Source organism: Pantherophis guttatus, chromosome 3 (genome assembly GCF_059756535.1).
Source record: "Pantherophis guttatus breed Tessera chromosome 3, ASM5975653v1, whole genome shotgun sequence".
NCBI lineage: Eukaryota > Metazoa > Chordata > Lepidosauria > Squamata > Colubridae > Pantherophis > Pantherophis guttatus.
In genome coordinates this window covers 162127934-162146699 of record NC_142065.1, presented here as the reverse complement: position 1 = coordinate 162146699, position 18766 = coordinate 162127934, and the positions used below count along the sequence as shown (strand labels likewise).

Here is an 18766-nt window from a genome sequence, read left to right as displayed (position 1 = left end):
CACAATTCGGGAGTCTTTTGTTCTGATCTAACAAGGCAAACCTTATCTCAGAAAACATTATATAATTATAGCAGAAAGCTTAAACAGAGATGTAAAATCAACCCTTCGCTATTCATATAGAGATATGTTGACTTAAGACTCATACCAGAGTGATAAAAATAACTTAATTTTTCCTACCAGCCTAAGAATTCAATCCGTATTTTCTAAGGCAGGGGTGTCAAACTCACGTTGTCGTCACCTGACGTATCAGGACCTCCCCCCCTTCTTTTAACCAGGTGTGGGCGTGGCCAGTGCATGAAATTAAAAATTGAATGAGCTAAAACATGGTTCAGTTAATGACAGGGGGGCATATGAAAATACAGATACTGATTCTCAATGGAGTTTGACAATTTCATTCAGATTCCAAAAGTTACAACTTCAAAATCATGCTTAGCTTCTAAGGTGGTTCTAAATTCAAATAGCTGTAATACAAATTATTAAAACTGAATAAAAGAATTTTATGGCTAATTATAATTTCAAGTCCCCAATCTAATTGTTAAGTCAGTTATACATGTCCAGTTTAACACACATCATTATTGAGCATTATAATTACAATTTTGTCCAGGGAGGGATTTTCCTGCATAAGAAATTTCTTTCATCTCTTCTTCTGCTCATATGCTAAATTTCTTAACATAACATTCAATAATCTAGTTAAGTAAAATTCCTAACACAAGAGTTCATGAAACCCAACTAAAAACACTTTGCTTATTTACCAATGAAAAATAGCTAATTTCAAATAAGATCTCTAAATTACTTAAAATCATATTATATTGAGTATACAAATAGGCAGGATTGCGTGCATGGCAGTCACATTTTTATTATGCTTGCACAATTGTGGTATTTCACAAATTGCAAATTGCAACCATTTTAGGAAATTTTTTACCATCTCAGCTGCTGTCAGACTTTTGGTTAAAAGAGACAACATCTAATACTTTAAAAAAAAGAACCCATAAAAATGGTGTGCTTCAAGTACTAGCACTGATATTTATCTATAAAACTGAAACCAATTTCAGTTTGACATTTCAGTTCCTATCAGTCTGTGGCTCAGCACCTGGTGATATAAAGCCCCAGGGAGGAGCAAAGCGTAGCAGTAAAAATTCGTCACATTAATTGTGAAACTAGAAAGTTACACAATGGGACTCTATTAAAAACAGGGTAAGCTATATTTTTACTATGCTAAAAAGGTGCCAGTAACCTTGAGCATAAAAGGTTTACTGTGTACCCAAGTCAATTAAAAACCTATTGATTAGGGCATTAAATAATTCAAATAATATTCACTTGATTCTCCTAATGGTTAGTTGAAACAGAATATTTCCTAGAATTTTTTGATATTTTACATCAAAAACTCAAATTGAATTAAAAGTCATCTTTAGTACTATTTCTGCTGGTGTTCACTTTAATATTACCATCAAACAAGTTACCTATCACAGTTCTGACTGGAAGATACCAATTCATCTTTTCTGATTTGTATTTGCAATCTTCCAACAGAGATAGGTAATACTCAGTTGTCATTTAGAACTATAACTTCACAACCTCCAGCTAGCATGTCCAACTGCCAAGAACTATAACTAGTAACTAGTATATAACACACTGTCAATTCTATTCCTACAAGACTCTTAAAGGACTTTGAGAATTTTTCTAACAAAAGCATTACACCTTCAATACTAATACTTTTTTTTCTCCAATTACATGTGCAATGTAAGCAGTAAGATTAAAAAGTGGTAATTCAATCAAAACTTGAATACTTACAAATATGGATAATTATCCTATGTACACACAATGAGTACCCTTATGCTAGGAACCATTTCTAGATATAAATACAATACAGATGTCTCTCTGGAAATGTTTAGGCAACTATTCAATTGTAAATGTATTATTTTTTAATACTATTCCAGCAGTTCATTTCTATTCAGCTTTTGGGGAATATCCTTGTCCTTAGCCTTGTACAGACATGAAGATTCAATGTTTGTATGCTTAACATTTAGGGTCATGCCTGCATCCTGTACAACCTCTTTCCCGAAATTCTATGAAAAGAGGAAGTTTTTTATTCCTTTAAAAAAATACTTTAGTGAACAGTTAAATCTGTTTAACTGTTAAATCTAACAACTAACTCTAGTATCAACCAATTATTCTTGTGAGGACATAAAGCCTTTTCTTATTAGTATTAAATAGGCATAAATATTGACTCTAAGATGATACTGGTTTCATAATCCAACTTCAGTGATAAGTCTGCCATACAAGCTTAGGAAAGTTGTTATTTCGATATTTAGCTATTCTTGTGTCCATTCAATAGGATCTAATTGAAATCTACAAGCAAATGCATACATCTGCTGTTTTTGAACACCCTAATGTTATAAGAAGCAACTTTACAGCGAACTAATTCCAGTTTTAAACAAACTCATTCCATGCTAACCCTAACCAACAATTCCTTCACATAAACTAGGATTAAGGTTGACTAAAGCATCTGGAAAGCAATCAAGGCAGTTTGCTCTAACCTGGGTATCTCAACACTGAGCATAAAATACACTTCACCATATGACAATCACATCACAATCACTTGCAATTGTCCTCAAGGGCAATAATAATAACCTTTTCTTAGATGGCCCATTCCCCGTTAAAATACAGGTAGTCCTTGACTTACAACAGTTCATTTAGTGACCGTTTCAAGTCACAACAGCATTGAAAAAAAGTGACTTACGATCATTTTTCATATTTATGTCCGTTGCCTCATCCCCCCCTCCCGGTCACGTGATTTATACTCAGATGCTTGACAACTGGTTCATATTTATGATGGTTGCAGTGTCCCTTCTGACAAGCAAAGCCAGATTCACTTAACAACCATGTCACTAATTTTAACAGCTGCGATTCACTTAACAAATGTGGCAAGAAAAGTCGTAAAACGGGTGGTGGGGGGATACAAATGTCTCGCTTAGCAACATAAATCCGGGGGGGGGGTGTCAATCGTGGTCGTAAATCGAGGACTGCCTGTATTCGGTTCAAGAGTGAAGTTCAGGAGCCCAAGAAGCTGGTATCCAGAGTGTCCCGCAAGACAACCACGTGGGAACAAACCAGCGGGAGGTGCTCAGCTTTGCGTAACTTCCTCGCCCCCTGAACCCTTTGCCTCTCCCCGCCGCTTAAACTGGCGACGGAAGGCGCGTCGTTAGAAGCCTTTCGCTCGCTTCCCTTTCGGCCCTCAGTGCTTCTCGCTTCTCCTCACGGCCCCCTCCTGAAATTCCCGACATGCGCACTCCTCACCCCGAGCCTCTGCGCGTACCTGAGAATGCCCGTCGGGGCCCGGCGGTTTCTTCTCCTCTTCCGTTTGAAGCGGCCTCCGGGGGTTCCTAAACTTTCCCTCCCCCCGCGGCCCCACCCTCACTCACCAAGTAGCGGGGCTGCCAGTCATTAGCGTCGTCGACCTCCTGGAATTCCTCCTCTATCGTGGCGCTGACGGACATAATGGCGGCGATAGCCAGAAGGTTGGAGGAGAGCCGCTGGCAATCGGCAACTTCATCACCTACCTCCCGCTGCTGACAGGGCGAGGACGGCGAGCCCGCCCCCTCCGCCGCTCGCGTTACCTTCAACGAGCTTCCGCACCGCGCACGTACTCAGCGGGCTCCTCTGGAGCGGGACGCATGCGCATGGGCCGCCTATTGGATTAGCGCTAAACTCCGCCCTCTGTCGGAGAGGAGGGGGGACGAGAGAATGTGAACCTGGGATTGGGTCATTGGTCGCTTTGTGTGGGGAAATTCCCGGAGTGGGTTGATTTCGAGGGCTGGGTTTTTGCGTCGAGCTAAGCTCCGATTGAATTGTGGTTTATTGAAGCACAGCTAAGCTAGGTTCAAGGTACGAAACGGACCATTACACCATTCGCATTACAACGACCAGAGTTTGTGAATTATGAATAATGTGGTAATTTGGGGATAAATTGAATTGTGTGAACGCAAATATAGTGGCTTGTAAACGTTGGTTTATGGCTTAAGATGTTGCACGAGCGCATAACTTATTTGGTAAACTATAATTAATATATAGCTTAACCCGATACGTTGAATCATTATCAGGCTTTTTGGGCTGATTTTTCTAAAAACCAACAGACCTAAGAACTGAATCTTTGACAGTATACATTTAAAACTTAAGTCTGATGGTGGGCGAATGATTTTTTGCTTTACAAACGGCATAGTTTTATATTGTTTGTAAACCGTTTTGCGTGCCATTCAGTCACTTCTGAAATCTTGAGTCCTAGCATTTTTTTTCAACAATTTCTCCAGCACCACATTCAAAGGCATATTTTCTTTCATCTTTCTGAAGGGTCAGCTTTCACAGGCATATGTTACATGAGAAAACCATAACCTTGGTTGTCGTTGTAATGTCTCTTTCAGGTCTCCCAAAATGCCAATGTTTGTCACGATATTTCCCCTCTGACAACATCCAATTTTTCTGGATTCAAAGTTTTGACATTCCGCGTACCAATCATATATCCATGTAGTATCAACTTTTTTTTGCCCCCACGCATATCCATAGCGGGTCATCCTTTCAGCTTTAATTCAGCCACATAATAAATATAAGGGCATTCACTGCTTTTTAGAGGCCTACTCCACAGTCTTCATTCCCTACCGGCCCATATTTCACGTGCTTTATCGATTTGACCAGAACTTCGACTTCTGCTAAATTTCTCTCGTAAACTTCCGGGGCTGTGTCTCTTTCCGTTTGAGGCAGTATTTCTTAGCCTCAAACAACTTTAAGACGCCTGGACTTCAACTCCCAGAATTCCGAGATTGGGACTAGGGAATTCTGGGGTTGGAAGTCCACGCCTCCGTAGTTCTCCTTAGTCGAGCACACTAAGGGGAAAGAGTGCATGCGCTAGTGACGAAAGCGACTCGTCGCTTTCTTTTGGCGAAAGCTCGACGCTTAACGTAATTGTGGGAGGCCGGGCGCGCCTGTTTGAGCTGCGCGAAAGAGCATTCAATTTCGTGGAGGGAGGCGGAGAAAGAAGGATTCGCTGATTTTGCTGAGGAAAGAAACGTTTTTTGACCGAGACGGCGAAGCCGCCGGGATGTTCGTGGCGCGAAGCATCGCAGCTGATCACCGCGACCTCATCCACGATGTTTCTTTTGACTTCCATGGACGGCGCATGGCCACTTGCTCTAGTGACCAGAGTGTTAAGGTGTGGGGAAGGCTCGGGGCGAAACCCTATACTATGTCTATGTCTATATCTATATCTATATCTATATCTATATCTATATCTATATCTATATCTATCTATCTATCTATCTATCTATCTATCTATCTATAAATTAATTTAGGAAGATGAGTCAGTCAACATGCTCGTTCAGTCTAGTCGCAGTTTTCCTACGGGGTCCTTTCGCCCCAACTGGGTTTGGTAGAAAATGCAATTGCTGTGAATAGGATAACGGGATTCTTAACGTTGAGAACCACGATTCCGGTCAGCATGTCAATAAGTAGAGGAGAGACCCACTTTGGCTGGGTTTGCACAACATGCTAAACTGATGGCATTTAGGTTTGGTACATTGCACGAAGCCAACCTTTGCTGTTTGAATTGGAAGCCACTGTTCGTGGCTTAGTAGTAGGTTTGAATCTTACCAACTGTGATTTACTATAGTACCCTAGTGTTAAGCAAACCGCATCTTAGTGTAATATATTAACCTTCTATTGCACTAAAGGCAAAGGGAATGATTAATAAGAATTGTACATTGACATTTTATCCCCTTACACTAACCATGCTCTCCCTTGCAGTTCCCATGTACTTATGGTCATTGGAATTTGAATGCATTTTTATTTCAAAGTCTGTTTTTGCAAGTTCAAATGGAATGGTAAACCTCAAATCTTACATAAAAATCAGAAGTTAAATAGTCTTATTCTTTCCTTAGTGTAATATGCTACCTAACAAACCCTAATGGTATCTTTTATGTCCTTAGTTCAAAGAGATTTTTGAGGTAACAAAACAAAAGTAAGTCACAAAATGTTCCCGTGACCAGAAACCCAAATTCATTTTTGTAATTGGAGAGGTTTAAATAGCCACAAATTAATGTAGTTAATGTAATGTAGTTTAACTACAAATGCTGTAGTTAAATAGTTGCAGAATTATTATGAAGCCGAATATGGCTAGATATTGTTTGATTTACTTCTTAATCAAAGATTGTTTGTTTGGAAGGAAAAACTTTTTGTACTTATTAAGAATATATGCAGCTGCTTATTTGTCTTATATGTGACCTGGGATCTAGTTGGAGTGCTTAAGGAGTCTTTTTCTGATAAGATTTTCTACAAGAACTGTTATGAAGAATCATATATGTCTTCATTTTAAATGAGATATGTTTGCCTTACTAGGTTTGGGACAAAGGTGAAAATGGAGAATGGCATTGTACTGCCAGTTGGAAGGTAAGAATTTGAATCTAAAATAATTTAGTGTTATATAGAATATTAGTTGACATGTAAAACCTTAATAAAGGGAAACAATGCGTTCTAAAATCCTGTTAATGCGTACCTAAAGGTAATTTTCTTTGTTCTCAGTGGGACTAGGACTGCTAGATCTGACCTGCAAAATCTGGAGGGTCAGAAGAAGGAAACAAAGAGATACATAAACACTCAACACTTATTTATTTTATTTATTGATTCGATTTATATGCCGCCCTTCTCCGGAGACTCAGGACGGCTTACAATGTATTAAGCAATAGCTTTCATACTTTTGTATATACCTGCTTAGTAGGGCTTTCGGCCCCCCCAAGCGGTGTTCTTTTTTAAACAAAGTCAGCTTATTGCCCCCACAATCCGGGTCCTCATTTTACCTACCTCGAAAGGATGGAAGGCTGAGTCAACCTTGAGCCTGGTGAGATTTGAACTTGCAGTAATTGCAGGCAGCTGGTGCTACTTAACAGCACTTTAGTCTGCTGTGCCACCAAGGCTCTTTGGTGTCATCTCGTACATCCACATTTTTGCAGCTGCAATACTCACATAGAACTCACATCTTTGTAAATGTGTTTAGGATTGCAGTTTTTTGGGATAATATTAAAAACGGATGCAGAATTTTTGGACTTATTAATTTCTTCGGCTCTGAAATGGAGATGAGCATCGCCCCCTAGAGTCGGGAACAACTAGCACATATCTGCGAGGGGAACCTTTTTATCTACAGAAATCATGCAATCACTGATATACAAATATGGTTTAAATAAAGCATCAACAAATATATACAGGGATTCCTGTACTTATAACAAGGATGTCAAACTCAAAGCTGGATCCGACCTGCAGGGTGTTTAGATCTGGCCCATGGAGCCGCTCTGGAAACAGCGAAGGACTGGCCCATGGTAACTCTGCCAGTTAAACCAGAACTCGGAAGGGCCACGTGCAGCCTCCCAAGCTCTGTTTTTGCTGGCAGAGCGCTTGGGCCACCACAGGTGCCCCCGACACAGGTGATGTTGAGCTGACCACACCCACCTTGGCCATGTGCATAGCCCCCCATTCCCCCGGGGTCAAACACAACCCTGATGCGGCCCTCAATGAAATTGAATTTGACACACCTGACTTATAACCACAATTGAGCCCAAAATTTCTGTTGTGAGACATTTGTTAAGGGAGCTTTTCCCCATTTTATGAACTTTTTTGCCACATTTGTTAAGTGAATCACTGTTAAGTTAGTAACATGGTTGTTAAGTGAAGCTGGCTTCCCCGCTGACTTTGCTTGTCAGAGGGTCCTAAAAGGTGATGAAATGACCCTGGGACTCTCTAACTATCATAAATATGAGTCAGTTGCCCAGCTTCTGAATTTTTATTGTGAGACCATGGGGATGCTGCAACTGTCGTAAATATGAAAAATGGCCATAAGTCATTTTTTCTGTGCCTTTGTAACTTTGAACAGTCATGAAATGAACTGTTTTAAGTCGAGGACTTACCTATGTAAGATATGTGAACAATTCAATATAGGAGATAAGATATTAAATTAAGATAAAACAATAATAAAATCGCCATAGAATTGCAATGGGATAATTCAATATCTAAGAAAGATTTACTGCTTCTGGTGTGACTGCAGTGAGGTCATCCCAGGTGTCTTGAAATTTCCTGAGGAGGACTGTATGTGTTATAGTTTGTTCCAGTGCACCCCAGTCATATTGTGGGCTCTTGTCTATTCCCCACTTAAACAGTTTTGCCTTAGTTCTGGCATGGCCCGTCCTGATTCTATTCAGGTGCTCTATATTTTTAGGTGCAACTGCATTCCTGAAAGTGGTTTTTTTTTTTGGGATCTGGGTGATCTGTTCGGCTTGTGGTTATTGAAAATTGCCCATCTTAATTTTTGGACTGGTGGATACAAATAGAACTTTGAGAATATGTTTTAGGAGCATTTACATCATGGCTGCCATTATTACAGCTTGCATTTTCACAATATTGCCTGCATGAGGGATAGGGCCATTTACCAATAGACCAATTGGTATTCTTTGTTTTTTCTTTAGTGCTATAGATACTAAAGCAGACAAGGTAAGGATCCTGCCTTGTGGGTTGTGTGCAGGTTTGCTAGTGGCCACAGGCATATTGCTTATTCCCATTACAGGTTGTTTTGTTTTAAATGCTGGGCCAACCTCTGTGATGTTTCACTTCACCAAAGTCATGGTGCTGTCTACCTTATTTTCTTGGATTTGCCATATAAGGTCACATTTGTCATATTTAGAATCTTTAGAACAGAAGCTTCCATTGATTTGGCTGATAGAAAATATGGCCATTGCTAGAATTTCTAGCTCCATGAAGATTCTACCCTTGCTTACTTGCATCCATATACAACTAAGCATTCAGATATTAGTGGATCTCTCGCATGCCAGCTTATGGAAGGCAAAAGCCTCTACCATAGTATGAGACCTGTGTTCTTCCCTGATACATCTTTCTTCTGTCTCCTATAATGTATTTTAATAAAACATGTAGCTTACGTTTCATTGACTATGTATAGCCTAGATGCATAGTCTATTATTGCTATCTTTTTATCTTTGTTTTCTCATTTGCTCACCACTTTGCTTAATTATTGCTATAAAGGTGATGGTTCCAATTCTTCCTTTTGCAATTACCGTACTTTTAGGAGTAGAAGACACACTTCCCCCCTAAAAGTGAGTGAAAATTGTGGTGTGTCTTGTATACCGAATGTTGTCGAAGCTCTGCCCACCCGCTGGCCCCCACCCTTCGGTCATTTTCGACCTCCGCGTGTTGCGTTTCTGGTCTCGGCACACCCCGTTTTAGACCTGTTCCAGGCTGCGGGGATCGCCGCCTCTGCATCTTGCATTTTCAGCCTCCACATGCCCCATTTTTGACCTCCGTGCGTCACATTTTCGGCTGGTTCCAGAGAGCAGTGGCGGTGGCAGATGAATACCAAATAGCCAGATGAATACCGATGGATGCTGGTAGGCAGAGGCAGAATTTTTTTTTCTCTTGTTTTCCTCCCCAAAAACTAATGTGCGTCTTATACTCTGGAGCATCTTATACTCTGAAAAATACGGTGCGTTTATTTGTAACATAGAGGAATAGTGGCTACTAAATTAACAAGGTTAGATCAAAGCACTAATTAATTCACAGTAATTTTAATTTATCTTAATTCTGCAGACACACAGTGGATCTGTGTGGCGTGTGACATGGGCTCATCCGGAATTTGGACAGGTCTTGGCTTCTTGCTCTTTTGATAGAACAGCTGCTGTTTGGGAAGAAATAGTAGGAGAATCAAATGATAAACTTCGGGGACAAAGTCACTGGGTAAGTGTTGAAAAATAGATAGTTTGAAATATTTAGAATTTATGATATCCTTGATAACAGTAAAATTTAGCAAACAAAATATTCAAATTAACAGATGTATTTTATATTTGTCATTTTCTTTCATATTTCTCTTTGCAAAATCCCATTATGAATCACTATGATCTGTACATCTATTTCATTTATGCAAGAAGTTAGAATTGAAGCCAAAATCCTAGTAGAATTTTGTTTTTACACAGTTGGTTGTTACTTAACAATCATTTGTTCAGCAACCATTTAAGTGGTGCTGAATGAATTGAGTTTATGACCAGTTCTCAAAGTTTTAGCTGTAGCAGTGCTCTTGCATTAATGTGGTAAAAATTTGGTCCATGTTTATGGCTGCAGCATTCAGTCCATATCTCCCCCATCTCTGCCTTTTTGGTTGCCATTCCTTATCCCAGCACCCCTTGGTTGACCTACTGGTGGTGGTATGGGATTCAGTTTGTGTGCCAAAAGGAAGCCACTGCTGGATTCCCAATTTACTTCTTCAAAATCGATCAGAATTTTATTTTTCAAGAGATCCCTTAATATTCATTTTTGTTTCTAGCACTCCGGTTTTTGTCCTCTTCTGGGAACAATATATTTCCATAAGCCATTTTGAAATATTAAGCAATCATATATTTTTCTTTGTAACTTTCTAATAATCTATTAATAATTTTCTTACAACTGCTGTATTTTTAGGTAAAGAGGACTACTTTGGTTGATAGTAGGACATCAGTTACAGATGTCAAATTTGCTCCCAAACATATGGGTCTCATGCTAGCAACATGTTCAGCAGATGGAGTTGTTAGAATATATGAAGCTCCGGATGTTATGAATCTTAGTCAGTGGTCACTTCAGCATGAAATTTCATGTAAATTAAGCTGCAGTTGTATTTCTTGGAATCCTTCAAGGTAAGTTATTTAGAAAAACTACTGAATCATGAAAAAAAATCTCTCTTAATTTGAAACTAATTAATATGCATCTTTTTTCTGCAATTGGCATATAAAATTATAGTTTTTAGTATAGAAATTTTAGAACTGGAAGAAAATTTGGATTTATAATTGATGGATCAGTCAGCAGAGATGTAAGTGACTTTGAGGCTCTGGAAAGTTATTTTCAATCAAAATCTACTACTAAGAAAAAAAAAACATTGAATTTCATTCTTATATGTGAATTTAAGATATGAATAACACAGGGAGAATTTTGGTTTTATTATCCATAGTTGTTTTAGATTAATTCTTTTATAGTTCTAATTATTAAAAATGTTGTCTAAGCATATTTCATTTTTAACTGTAGTTCTCGTGCCCATGCTCCTATGATAGCTGTAGGAAGTGATGATGGTAGTCCTAATATACTGGCTAAAGTACAGATATATGAATACAATGAAAATACCAGGTGAGTGGAAAAAACAGCTTTAATTATTGCTGAAACATTGAAGTATGAATAAAAATTACTAAAATGGCATTTGGGGAATGAAATATATTAAATGGTTAGCATGCATTAGTTCTTGATATGTTTTTGGTTTTATAGTATAGCTATAGTGAGAATCCAAATAAAAAAATTCTACAAATAGAATTATATGAGTGTTCATCCATTCCATTTCTGTAGTCACCCATCTCAGTCAATGACTGGGCAGCTTACAATTCAAAAAAATAAAAAATACTAAAAACATTTTAAAGCCAGAAAAACAATAGAAACATCCAAAATAAATATACATGGCAGTGAAGATACTTGGCTAGTTAACTATACAGCCAAGAAATGCCCTTTCATAAATAGTGGTCCTCCATGTAGTCCCCAAAATTAGTTAAGATTTGTTCACTATTCTATTGATAGTAATTGGAATCAGCTTAAAAAAATAAAGTCTGGCATAAAGTCTTGAGTAGAATTAAAAATTAAGTTTATGTGAAAGAATTTGGTTAATGCTTTTTGTTTTTCAAAAGGAAACTCTGGACTGTAAGGTATGTTATATAAGAGAATAAATACTCTGTTTATATGTTACTCAGGAAGTATGCAAAAGCAGAAACCCTTATGACAGTTACAGATCCTGTGCATGACATTGCCTTTGCTCCAAACCTTGGAAGATCATTCCATATATTGGCAGTAGCTACCAAAGATGTACGAATATTCACATTAAAACCCCTAAGGTAAGTTTTTCAAGCAAGTCCTTTAATATAAAACATTTGTGCATAACTTTGTTCTCAAGGATGAGATAATCTAGTAATCTACCAATAGTAATTATTTAGCATTAATATTTAGCATTATTTAGCAATTAGCTCTTTAATAATTATTTTGTTGCAGGCCATAAAGGGAAAATGCAGTTCTATTCTATGTTTTACTCTGATTTTTTCAAATGATTTATTATTAATATGTTAAAATGAAACAACATATTTTTAAAAGTAGCATGTATTGAGTAGGCTAAAGTACAATTCGGATGTGTACTTTTTTTAATAGAAAAGAACTGAGTACTTCATCTGGATTGACAAAATTTGAAGTTCAGTTAGTGGCCCAGTTTGATCATCACAATTCCCAAGTCTGGCGTGTGAGCTGGAATATAACTGGCACAGTACTTGCATCTTCAGGTGATGATGGATGTGTAAGGCTTTGGAAGGGTAAGCATCTTCCTTCCTTCCTTCCTTCCCTCCCTCCCTCCCTCCCTCCCTCACTCCCTCACTCACTCATCTTATCGAGGCGACACAAGCATACAGTAAAATCATAAAATAAAATATTTAAACACAGTACAATTACAACACTGATTATTTTAAAAAGGCTAAGTAAGAGCACTGGATGTTCCAAACATACCTCAGCAGATCACCATTCCCTTGAGACCACCAGGCTTGTTGATATATTCAATTTTTGACAGATTTCTGGAAGGATGGCAGAGAAAAGTCCATTCTCACCTTGGGTTGGGTAGTGGGGGATAATGTTACACAGAACAGGGGCAATGGCAGAAATGCCATCTCATGTATCCTGCTAGATATAACTCCTTAGCAGATGGAACCCACAACATATTTCTTCTGCTGTGGTGGGATCTGCTGATGTAATTGACGAAGAGGTAGCCCCTCAATCTGGTCCATGCCATGAAGGTCAAAATCAGCACCTTGAATTGTAGCTGGAAGCTAATTGGCAACCATGGCAGCTCATGGAACAGAGATGCAATACGTGGCATTCTAGGGACACAGATAACTGCCTATGCTGCCACATTTTGCAGTGTGTTTCCGGGTGCAATTCAAGATGCTGGTGAATACCTATAAAGCACTACATGGCTTGGGACCAGGGTTCCTGAGGGATCATCCTTTTTCCAGAGTTCCTACCTGTAACAAGATCAAATGCTGCAGATCCTGTTAGCCAAAGAATGTTGGCTGACAGGGACTAGGAGATAAGCTTTTTCTGCAGCAGCCTCTGCTCTGTGGAACATCTTGGCTTCGGAAGTTAGAAATAATGGAATTGGATAGTATAATAATGCAACCTGAGGCGTTCATTAATGAGTTGTGGTCCATCCAAAGATACATAAGATGCAAAGGCGATGATCATGGAGAAATTATCAAAAAAATATTAAGAAAACAATATGTGCAAAAGCATGCTTCGAGGAAGAAGGGATTCAGATTGACTTCCCCACAACTTTCTGCAATGTAAAGGAGGGAAGGAAATGTAGTCAGACTTGCAAGATTCTGTTAGTGTAGCCAATCTCAATCATGCTGTATCTTTGGGAGCAGGAACAGTGAATTTACTGACCTTTTAAAAAATGCCGGCAGGCCAATTGTGTGGGCCTGATATAGATGATTGCCAGTTCATGCTGAGACCAATGATGGCAAAAGCATCCCTTTTCCAACAGCAGTAATCCTTGCTCAATGCCTCCACCTTCTGTTTACAGTCTATGAGCATTTTCTTACATTTCATTTTAATTTTAAGAGTCATTAACTCAGTAAATTGCTAAATTCATTAATTATCAGCCTGAGATTTTTCCCATGGCAAATTTAATTATTATTTCTACTCTATTGGATAATTATAATCTGAATATTTGATATAGCAATATTCAACTCCCAACATTTCCCAGGCAGCCTGTATATTAACAGTAACTATGTAAGTAGAACTTTTTGCTAAAAATTCAAATGGGATTTGTATATTTCCATTTAGCTAATTATATGGATAACTGGAAGTGCACTGGAATACTGAAAGGCAATGGAAGTCCAGTCAATGCTAGTTCCACACAGCAGGGAGTTTTTAATGCTCCTGTTGGCACAGCAACTTCAACTCTCCAGAATTCAGTCAATGGAACATCGGTTGGCAGGTATGTTTTTTTTTATGAGAGCTTCACATTATTAGTTCTCAATTCTCTGAATAGCTGATTCTATCCTCACTAAAAACTTGACTATGTCTATCATTATTGTTTAATTACAAAAATCACTTCAGTTGTTCAGTTATGCTTGTTCTATTAGTGCTGCACCAGATGTGTTCTAATATACACAATGGACAAAATATGAACAAGCTTGCTTTCATTTATCAATCATCTATTTCAAATGCTGATATGCAGTAATCTGGAATAGGTGGGGATAGGAAGCACTATTCACTCTATTTTTTTCTGTTTACAATAATTATCTCATTTTCCTATAATTGACCACTAATTACCTTGCTATCTTTCAACCAAAATCCATACTAAACATCTTGAAGGGAGAGAAAATTAAATTTGCCAGCCTTTTAATACCTAGCTTCAAATCTATGGTCTAGCTGCATTCTGGGCCATGAGGTTTGAAATGAAATGTCAGGGCTGGAAAAGATGTAGAAAGTGATCAAAAATGATCAAGCAATTCAAACAAGTACTGTAAAGGAAAGGAGGTCTAGGATTCTTTATCTTGAAAAAAGGCAACTTAGAAGGACAGGATCAGGGTGGGTAAAATTATACAAGATGTAGAGGAAATGGGCAGGGAGATGTTTCTCTTCCTCCTAAAGCACTAAAATGGGTTATTCAGTGACACTGGCTGGATAACTGAAAGGAGATTTAGTGCAGATGAAAGAATTAATTCTTCACACAACATATAATTAAATGCGGAATTCATTAGATGATGTAATAGCCAATAGCTTGGGTGGTTTGAAGGGACCATTGGATAAATTTGGAGAAGATTTACCAAGGCTAATTGATCTTGAAGACTCCACAATATCTCAGGTAGTAACATGTCTCTCCACTTGCAGGAGTGGCTTGATCCTTTGACTTCATAGTTTCCATATTCCTTTATCTTGAAATGTTTGGGAATAGGATCGTTCTTCAGTTTTGTTCTTTACCTGAGAATCAATTAGTTTAAATACTTTCAATACATGAATTATCATTGACTTACTAACTTTTTAGGACTATCATTAGAATGGAATATAGCTATAATAGCTACATTGATTGTTAAAATACAAATATGTGATAGATTTATTGCCATTTTTATACAAATACAGGAGGAGATACCTTGATTATAAAATCAAGGTATTGTTAAATATAGCATATGTTTTTGGATGAAGCCAAGGTACTGGGCAGTTTTCTATGCATTCAGAAAATATAGCTGTACTTCTTTAGATAAATACATTCTTATTTCATAATTTTTTGTCCTAATATATACAATTTTCCTTATATTTGCTTTCACAATTGGATTTTGGAAAAGGGCAGGTGACAAACAGAAGAGATATAAAACAATTGGTATATGGTAACATTTCTATACTTTTACTATAGGATTCCTTGCGGTATATTACTGTGTTTCCCCGAAAATAAGATCCTGTCTTATATTTTTTTGAACCCTGAAATAAACACTTGGCCTTATTGCCATGCACTCAAAAGCCCAATTGGGCTTATTATTAGGGGCTGTCTTATTTTGGGGGAAACGGTATGTCACAATGATGGTGGTTGATCAAACATGAGGAAAGAGAAAAATAAAAGTACCTAACAACTGCTTATGAGCCTGAAGACCTTCTGGGACTGCAGTTATTCAGCATAGCTAGCAAATATATTTTGTATATATTTCCATAAGAAAATAAGAAAAAATAAAAACTCTTATACATTTTCACCTTTTGTCCTTGTGCTTATTAAACTTACCAGCCTTACTACCAGTATAAATTAAACAAGATCTTGTTTATACCAGTATTTCCCCTGAAGATTGTGCAAAGGTCTCATTTCAAATAATTTCAGGTTCAGAAATAAGAACATTTATGGGAAAAAAATCACCTGAAAATAATCTTACTTTTGATAGCAGTTTGAAAGTAGAATAAAACCAGCTACATGTAATTTATTTCCTAAAGATTTTATGACAAGAATGTAAATTCTAGCTTTTAAAAACAAGTTGATGGGTGCTTTATTGGCTCTATGGCACAATGTTTTGGTACTTTGTTAATCAATTCAAGTAACACTACTAATGTGAGAAGATCAAAGTAATTATTTTCTACTTAACATAAAAGTGATGTTTGAAAAGTGATTGGAGAATTAATCAACCTACCAACTACTGCTTTACAGTATTCTTATTGTGCTTATAACCATGTGTGTCTAAAACTGTTATGCATTTTCCTTTCCCCATTTGTATTATGTCCTTTTTAACAGAAAGCACAGCTGATACCAAGCTAACTGGAGTAACTTTGCTGTTTTACTGCTTGTTGCATGCACACAGGAATGGAAAGCGATCTTTTTCCCTTCCCCATCGGCGTCTGACCTCTTCCAAAGACACCAGCAATCTGTCTACTACTAAATGCAAATCAAATCACTTTTTAAAAAAATGCTATATGTGTACTCTACTGCCAGCACAGTATGATCTTGTTGGAATCTAACAAAAAAAAAGTAACAGGATTCTCTTATGGATTCCATTTCTCAAAAAGACATGTTGCGAGAGAAAGACGGAAATCACTAATGTAAAGAGGATTATTGTCCTTGCATTCTAAGCTTGTTAGGAGATAAATCTTTAATGTAAAACAATTGGAGTAACTTTTTCATTTAAATTGTTTTGATTATTTTAACTTTGTTTGGCTTTTTGAAGTGTTCACATAGACTCTAAAACAATTAGTTTTGCTAATGGATTGTAGTATACAATTAGTCATAAACAGTGTGGACACATTGTAATTTGGCAACTGTGGAGTTGATATCAAATTTGGTATTATTTCAGAACTACTTCAGATGAAAATCACAAAACTATTAGTAACTAGTAACTATTAGTAACATATTTTTGTTGTCTTGATAAGAATGATCTGAACATACCTGATAATTGCATGTAATAGTAGCATGAATCCATGCAATAATTAGTAAGATTTCATCTTATTGGTTTTGTGATGGAAATCTAGTCCAAATGAATGTTTGTTCTATGGTATTATTAATTTGGTATGGGAATTATCATCTTGTGACCCCAACCAGTTCCTGCATTGCCAAGTATTTACACCTTGCTCTATTCAGTGCAGTTGTTGCCTTGAAATAAACCGAAGTGGTGTCCTAGGGCAAACATTCAATTAATGCCTTGTTTTACATAGTGGCATGTCAGTGTGGCTTTAAATATGTCTTGTCTCAAAATTTACTAACTTTTCTGTTCTGTAAATTTATGTACATTTCCAAAGATTGTAAAGATTACAAAGTTTTCTTCTATTACGGGTAAGTCATAGGAAGTAGTATGGAATGATCTTTTAAGCCATTAATTCAGAAGTTTTGATTATCTTGTGTTTTTTCCAGAGAGGTGTATATAAGCACACAGACTGTTATTGCAATGGAAAAAGAACAACTGTGTATATTGTGAAAATCTTAACATTGTAAAACTATGTTTTTATCTTTAAATTTGATGTATTCATCTGAGTAGAAATAATCTCAATTGGATGCAAATGAGCAGACCAATCTGGATATATAATTTGTGTCTGTTTTTCTGTAATTGTATTAAAACAGCATGATTTGTAGGAATAAATGAGAAGGCATGCAATAGTTCAGTTAACTTACATGTAGTACTGTATATTCATTTTACAATGAATGTAACATATTTTCTATTGTCTCATATGATAATTTTCCTTCTGAATAGTTTCTAGATTTTAAAAAATGATAATAACTTGAGCTGAGAATTTGATTTTGTTTCTTTCATTTTGTCCCAGCATGTTTCTCTCCTCTCTGGTTTTTGTATTTACCACTATTCTTTCTGTTTTTCCCTTCTGTGTGGTGTTCCTGTCTGAATTGTTTTCAGGTATTTTTTCCCCCCTCTGGATTCCCCATGGGCTGGATCAAGATGGTCCAGTTATGCCCAGCTCTTACCACCACCGCCACCTCCTCCTCCTCCTCTTCCTCCTCTGATAGAGCACTCTTGTGATGCTGACACTGCCAATATCCAGTATTCTCACCCTCGCAGACGATATATTTCTCGACCTCTTAAGCTCTTACGTGAACACGAAGGGGTTTGATGCATATTTAAAGCTGTATTAAAGCCTAACTCACATGCTTTAAAAAATCTATTTCTTTTGGCTGTTCTTTTTTTTTTTTACATTTTTTCCAACCATAATTCAGAATGGGTTTTTAAAGGCATGATCTGTAATACAAACTACAATATTTCAAATTTACTATGCTTAGTTCTGCAGATAATAAAAACTAGTTCTCTACTATTAACTCTCAACAAACTAATACAGCGTTCAGGATAAATTATGTGAAACAGTATTTTATCATTTAAAAACATTCAATTTGTTGTAATCTGTTAGTAATTTACTTTGTATTATTTGGAAATAATTTCTTAAATTTAAATACAGATGGAAAAAACTTCCCTATGGAGTATAGAAGTAAATTAAAAACTCTACATTTTTAGCATAAGAATCTTTTAGGTCATCAGATTCCTTAACTTTTTTCTAACTTTAGCAATTTCCTGAAACAGTCTTCAAAAATAAAGTACACATCCTTACAACAAAATAAGAATATTTGTTGTTTGTGTAAATGTTCTCATTGTATAATGATATCCACTAAAGTTATATAAAAATAACTCAATAAAACTTCAAGAAAGTA

The 18766-nt window shown here is 37.0% G+C and overlaps 2 protein-coding genes across 9 annotated transcripts in view; one reads left to right on the top strand and one right to left on the bottom strand.

The window, feature by feature from the left end:
* Positions 1-3706, bottom strand: part of PTPN2 (protein tyrosine phosphatase non-receptor type 2) — a 20982-nt gene extending 17276 nt beyond the window's left edge. For 2 of the 5 annotated variants that reach the window (XM_034429416.3, XM_087891304.1), the window contains exon 1: positions 3420-3696. In XM_034429416.3, coding sequence (XP_034285307.1) covers positions 3420-3494 — 75 coding nt within the window. In that variant the 5' untranslated portion in view covers positions 3495-3696. Of the gene's footprint in view, positions 1-3419 lie in introns of all 5 variants that reach the window. The other 3 variants (XM_087891305.1, XM_034429418.3, XM_034429417.2) reach the window with 2 other exon arrangements.
* SEH1L (SEH1 like nucleoporin) lies at positions 3672-18766 on the top strand. Of its 4 annotated transcripts, none has more exons than XM_034429413.3 (9): positions 3672-5200; positions 6382-6432; positions 9628-9774; positions 10492-10703; positions 11089-11187; positions 11796-11936; positions 12244-12401; positions 13927-14080; positions 16358-18766. In XM_034429413.3, the coding sequence occupies exons 1-9, from the start codon at positions 5090-5092 to the stop codon at positions 16368-16370; spliced, it is 1086 nt and encodes a 361-aa protein (XP_034285304.1). In that variant the 5' UTR covers positions 3672-5089; the 3' UTR covers positions 16371-18766. The 4 variants fall into 4 exon arrangements, with proteins under 4 accessions (XP_034285304.1, XP_034285302.1, XP_034285303.1 ...); XM_034429411.3 differs by having other exon boundaries at positions 3720-5200; positions 17964-18766; XM_034429412.3 differs by having other exon boundaries at positions 3720-5200; positions 16425-18766.